At 53.1% G+C, this 6,409-nt stretch overlaps 1 protein-coding gene across 1 annotated transcript in view; it reads right to left on the bottom strand.

Annotated features, from left to right (window-relative positions):
• Positions 1–912: 912 nt before the first annotated feature.
• The window catches only part of CFAP77 (cilia and flagella associated protein 77), a 117,253-nt gene continuing 111,756 nt past the window's right edge, over positions 913–6,409 (bottom strand). The window contains exon 6 of the mRNA XM_033123366.1: positions 913–2,325. Coding sequence (XP_032979257.1) covers positions 2,203–2,325 — 123 coding nt within the window. The 3' untranslated portion in view covers positions 913–2,202. The remainder of the gene's footprint in view (positions 2,326–6,409) is intronic.

Genomic DNA, 6,409 nt, shown 5'->3' with positions numbered 1-6,409 from the left:
CTGGTTGCCCCTTTTAAGTGCATTTTATTAATAAGAAAATAGTAATTCACATTTATCGATTGCTTAGAAGAGCTACACTCTTTGCTGATCATGTCATATACATTCTTTAATGGAGTCATTATCTAATTTAGCTTGAGCAGACATCCTGTACTGTGTCAGGATTCTGCTCACAGAGGAGGCACAGAAAGGTTAGGACACTTGTTCAAGGTGACTGAGTGGAGCTGGCTTCATGCTCTTGACCGGTGGAGTGGCTGCCCCGCTCAGTGGCCAGGCCCGCTGGGCGCTTGGTGCTCTCACACCAGGCTGGCTCCTTGCTCCCTGTGGGTTGGAAGGCTTCAGGTGGCTTTAGCCAGGATGAGATGGGATGGTTTTTCCCTCTGGCTTGTGTGGTGGGAAGGGGATTTCAGGCCTCTGGGATGGGTTGGCATCTGGGAAGGCCCTAGCTGAGCGAGATTCCTGAGGGGGACAGTGTGTGTGGCATTTTTACGGACTCGGCTTCTAAGGTGCTGCAGTGTGTGCATGATGAGGGGCTGCTGAAGAAATTCACTCCGATCTCTAACCAGCAGACTCAGCTGTCTCCCTACCAGGCTAGGCCTGGAGGGGGGTGAGTCACAGCAGACGTTCAGGAGGTGGGTCATCCCACAGGTATCACTGGGCACTTCCCACCGCTGGGCCTGGATCTGAGACCCCTGACCCCAGGCAACTTCCCTCCTCTGGGTGAAGACAGGCAGTAAACAAGGGATCATTGTTTCGTAGAGAAAACAGGTTGCTGTGAATTTAACCAGACACCATTTCAGGGAAGGCCTTTCCAGTAAGGGGCTTGACTTTTGAGCTAAGACCTGAAGACAAGAAGGGGAGGGCCGGTGGCAATTTGGGACCCAGGTGTCCCAGGTGTCCCAGGCCTGGGCAAAGCAAGCAGAAAGTCTAAAGCAGGAGTGAGCGCTGTGGCTAAGGGACTGCTTGGTGGAGGAGATTGGACTGTGAGGCTGAAGCAGGGAGATGGTTAAGGAACCTTCTGTAATTCTCCAGACAGATGGTGCGGTTCAGAGAGAGGCTTGTTGACGGATCAGGTGTGAGAGGCGAAGGAAACAGAGTAATGAAGGGTTTTGGCTTCCACAGCTGCGTCGATGATGGTCTCGTTTATGAGATGGGAAAGACGGAGGGAGAAGCAAGTGTGGGGAGAATGAAACCCCACCAAGTGTCCTGTCTTCCCTGTGTTGGTTTGAGATGACTACCTGACACTTGAGTGGCAGCCTCAAGGGAGCAGTTGGATAAGTGAGTCTGGAATTCCACGCAGGAATCCTCAGACTAGAAATGGGGTTTAAGATCCAGGAAATGAGCCTGACTGTCCAGGCACCGTCGGGATGTGTTGGAGGAGGTAGGCTACCTTGAAGAGTCTCCGTGTGGTGACGGCGTCATCTGAAGAGTTTGAGGTGGGTTCTCACACCAAGTAAAGCTTCACTGGTTCAGATGACAAATAGCATTTTAATTTAAAATAGATCAGTGTGTAATTTGTGGGGAGAAGCCAAAGAACGTGCAGAAAGATGGAGGTGAGAACTGCCCCGGAGTTTGGCTGAGAAGTTCCTCAGCCAGTGCCCTTTCAGACTGCCCACCACCCGGAAGGCTCAGTCTGAGCGGAGAAGCCCAGGTTGGCCTGCCTGATTGACAGGGCAGATATGGAGGAGGTAGGGGCAGGCCCCCAGGGGGGATAGTGTGTGTGGCATTTTGGTTTGTGAGCGTTAGGTTTTCCTGCCTCCGAGGTCCCAGGGAGACATCAGGCGTCCCCAAAAGAGCCATTAAAACTCGCGTTTGGAATATAAAATAAGGATTTTCAGAGCGTGTTACTGTCGTGCTTTCTGCAAGAAATACCCGGGTTGTTCTTAACACTTAATGGGTAGAGCCTTGGAACCACCCCTTAGCCTGGAGTCTAAAATCTGCCTTGGAATTTGGGTTTCTCTTGTCAGGTGAGGGCTTATGAAGACAGGGTGGGTAGCCTGCCTTAGGAGGTACAAGTTGCTGGGGCTAAGGTGAGCTAGTGTTGGCTAACCAAGGAGGGGGACTCTTAACAAAAATAATTAACCTAATACCTAAATCTGAGGTCCTGGCAGAAGCAGAACCTTTGTAAAAATAGGGGAATGTCTTATGTCATTTGGGGCCAGAAAAGTGAATCCTTCTGGAATTTTCTACTGTGCCAAGAAGGCTTTAGGGGTGGGTGTAGGTGCCCATCCGCAGGGTCCCCTGGCGCACGGCACGCTCTTCCCGGAGAGCTTTGAGTGCTCTCTGGCGATCAGCCTCGGTGGGGAAGGTATCGAGATGGGGGCCCACCTGTGGACAGAAGACAGAAGTAGGTCAGCGGGCAGGAGAGCTCTGGGGGCTCGTCCCGCCTGCCCCCTTCCCCTTCTCTCCCTTGTCTACCCTGCTTCCACTTAGAGTAATAATAAAACAGCTGCAAGGGAAAGAAGTGAAGAGGAAGTGCCATGAGTGTCCTGGCGCTGGGTGGTGACGAGCTAGGGGACAGAAGGCAGCCGGAGCGCGGCTGTCCAGGTACCACGGCCGCAGCGTCTTCCCTTCTACCAGCACATTGCCAGAGAAGACTGGTGCACAATAAATATCGCCTGCTGGGACTGGAGTCACCATGCCCTGGGACCCCATAACCAGTGTCATCCTTCACATGCTGACTTTCCACCATTAACCGCCCCCAACAAGCCGTCCTCTGCCCCGGGGGACTTCCTGGCACTGTCACGCTCCTTCACAGGAGGGAGGCAGTCCCCCAGGAGCAAAGGGGCCGACACACAACAGTACCAGAACCAGGGTTCCGGAACATTGTCATGTCTCCCTCCCAGAGGACACGTGTGAGGGAGACACATCCAAGGAGTGGGAGCCTCTTCAGTTACAATTTTATCCAGTCGGTATTTTAGCCAGCGCTGCCCTCCCTGGAAGTGGTGGTGGGTGAACACCCCCGTCTTCTGGGTCTGTTACTCACCTCCAAGTGTGAGGAAAATGCCGCTAAATGGCATTTCTCCTTTAGGATAATTCTCCTAAGAGAGGCGCAGGGTGGGAAGGGTTCAGGCTCACTTGTTTGTTGACTCCTTCCTTCCTTCCTTACTTCCTTCCTTCCCTCCTTCCCACCCTCCCGCCTGCGTAATGTCTCTACTGAGGCCAGGTGCAGAGCTGATGTAACCTCCTGGTTCCCTGACACCTGCATCTGCTGCCTTGCTCCTGGACACTGTCAGTCCCCTTGCCCCCCTCCCCCCTCCCCGCCACCAATACAAGGTCTGGGCCACCGCTTAGGGTCAGTGAGACCCGTACCTCAGGTCCTCACCTCAGGTCCAGGGAGCCATGCTCATCGTCAGGGAGAGCAGGCACATCGGGGCGCCTCAGGGCCCAACGGAATCCAACATGACAGTTCACCATTTTACAGATGAGGAAACTGAAGCCCAGAGAAGGTTTGGTCCAGGGTTGGCCAAGAAATTGGTGGCAGAGAAACTCTGTTTTAGCACCGCTTCCCACCAACCTCTGGGCACTAAGTTCTAGATTTTTTCTAGAATAATCTGCCGCAGCTGCCACTTTGGCTGAGGGGACAGGGGGCTACAGAAGCTTGTTAGAAACTCGTGAAAATCAACTGATGATGAGTGGATTTAGTTAGTTATTCAGGGACATAAAACCACGTTCTTCATCTCTGGGGGATGTAGACCCTTCCGAGACTGCACAAAGCCTTGGACTCTCTCCTCTGGGGGGAAAGAATACAAGTCCTGACGTACAAAACAGTGCAGACCAGTTTGGGGGGTTCATGGACCCTTCACAAGTCCCTCCACTGACCCACCCTCCATGGCAGCATTTCTGGGAGTCCTCCCAGCCCCAGCCTTAGGTTTCGGGTTTCTTGGACATGTATCAGGACCATCGAAGAGTCTGGAAACCCCGGGCAGGCCCCACCACAGTCTGAGCCCACCCAGACCCAGGGCTCAAAAGCAGTGTTCAACCCATTGGATCGATCGAAACATGATCCTGGTCTCAGCTTAATCTCCAGTTTCAGAAAAATTCCCAAGTGGCCTCTCAAAAGTGATTGAGAAGAAAGGAAAACAGCCAGAAAACAAAAGGCTCCCAAGGTACACCTCTGTGTCCCCTCTGGCAAGGGATGGCTTGATTTTCACACTGTGACATGATTTTCCTGACACCCGTGGTTCCCAGAAGGCAGCGAGAGATGCTCGGTAAGGCTGGCGTATCAGGTCTCCCGGGGCCTCGTGGCCCCCGCCTGACTCGTACGCCCGGCCGTCTGGGACTCCCAGGTCTCCGCCGTCTTCTGTAGCATCCAGAGTGGCAATAGCTCTGTCCCTCCAGTGGCTCTTAACAGGGGAGCGCAGGGCTGTGGTCCTCATCTCTGCCACGTCCACACACCCTGACCCTTGGAGTGGACTGAAGGGTGAGCCCCGAAAGACATGTCCACTTCTTAACCCCTGGACTCTGTGAATGGGACCTTATTTGGAAAAAGCGTCTTTGAAGATGTAATTAAGGATCTTGAGATGAGCACATTCTGATTTATTCAGGTGGACATCCTGACAACCATTCTTATGAGACAGAAGATACAGACAGAGGAGCAGTTCATGTGGAGATGGAGCCATGATTTGGAGAGAAGGATCACCAAGAGCCACCAACAGTTGGAAGAAGCAAGGCGATGGTGGGTGCTGGGTGGTGTTGATTTGGTGCTGATGGTGGGTGGTGGGTGGTGTTGATTTGGTGCTGATGGACTCCTCTAAAAGCTGATTCAAACAGAAGCTTACCCTCATGTGGGACAGGTCTTTAGAAGGAGAAGAGAAATTGGGCCTATTCTGTACCCGTGAAATCCCTAATCCCCAAGCAGAACACGGGAGTCCGTTGAGAGGGGAGTTCCGGCTCTCAGAATGCCACGCACCCGCACGCCCCTCAGCACGATTTGTCCTGGAGGTCCACGGCTGGGGTCCTCAGCCGCTCCCGTCAACAGCGATGTTGTTTCCCAGTGCAGGGCATTTATTTCACACAAGCCTCAGAACATCCAGACATTGTCTCCATTTTACAGATGGGGAAACGGAGGCCCCAAAAGGTTGAGTCACTTGCCCCAGGTCGCACAGACTGAACCCAGCGCGGTGGGACTCTAGGCACAGATCTTCATGCCTAAACTCACTGCCTCCTAACAAATGCTTACGAAACAAGTCGAGTGAAAGTCAGTGCCGGGAACGCTGTGGCTCCTGTCCCACAGGCCCGCTCTCCCCTCCTAAAATAGCAGCTCAGCCAGAGAGAGGATCCTAATTACAAGTCAGGCCTCAAGCTGTGTGTGGTCACGACCTCGTGGACCCCCGGAGTCAAAGGATGAGAGCTGTGGAGCAAGGAATTCCTTCGGAGATGCTTCTAAATTAAGCCATCTGCAGTCTGTCTCCGCCTGGAGCTAAGAAATTGTAACGGCTTTGGCAGGAGACAGCTTTGCTGAATGGAGCTGAGTTGCTCTAAGGTCAGTGCAGGTAAATAAGAGACGAGCGCCAGGGCCGCCAGCAGCCCTGGGAGCAGGACGGGCGGGGGTGGCTCTACCCAGGTTGGCCAAGGCGCTGGTCCGGTTTGAACAGGGGGCATCTAAACAGCATCGCCCAGCTCAGGACCCAGTGCCTCCCCACTGGGGACACACCAGTGAGTAAGACAGGCTGAGATGCTTGTCCACATAGAACCTGCAAGAAGGCACAGGAGGCGGCCGCTAAACACACTCTGCCTGTAATTGTTTCATTCAATTTAATAAGACTGTGGGCTGAGGAACTCCAACTCCATCTGGGGGCAGGAAGGTCTTTCTAGACACGATGAGGTTGCTGGCCAGGGGAAGAGAATGGGAAGAGTATCCTGGATGGTAGGAACCGGCCAAAGCCCTGAGGTGGGAAGAATTGGGGCAAATTAGAGGAAATGCAAGCAAACCAGTGTGGCTGAGGACCAGATAAGGCAGGGGAGGTGAGCAGCTGTCAGATCTTACAAGAGATCTGTAGTCACCCCTGCTCCAAGGAATCCTAACCCCCTCCCTCCCTGGATACTGGATTGGAATACAAGCTTCCCAGGGAGCTAGAGATGGGAGAGGCCTGGGAGATCACTGAATCCCACTCTCCCATCCTACAGATGGCCTGAAGGTAGGAAGCAATTCTCCCAGGGTTTCCTGGAGGCAGAGCTGAGACCTGCAGCCAGCTCACTGCCTTTTCCTCAGGTCCACTCCCTGCCTACTTTTGGTCCCCACTTCGCTGCTGGAACCTGGTTACTAGATTCCATTTCCCAATTGATTCGAAAGCATCTGCACTTTTCTGATCCACTTTCAATGAGCCAACTTTTCATTTGATTGATAACCTTAATTGTGCCTTTGACGTTTTGTTAGTTTTGCTCTTGACTTCATCGTTTTCTTCTTTGA

Source organism: Rhinolophus ferrumequinum, chromosome 12 (assembly GCF_004115265.2).
Source record: "Rhinolophus ferrumequinum isolate MPI-CBG mRhiFer1 chromosome 12, mRhiFer1_v1.p, whole genome shotgun sequence".
Lineage (NCBI taxonomy): Eukaryota > Metazoa > Chordata > Mammalia > Chiroptera > Rhinolophidae > Rhinolophus > Rhinolophus ferrumequinum.
This window is presented reverse-complemented; position numbering and strand designations above follow the sequence as displayed.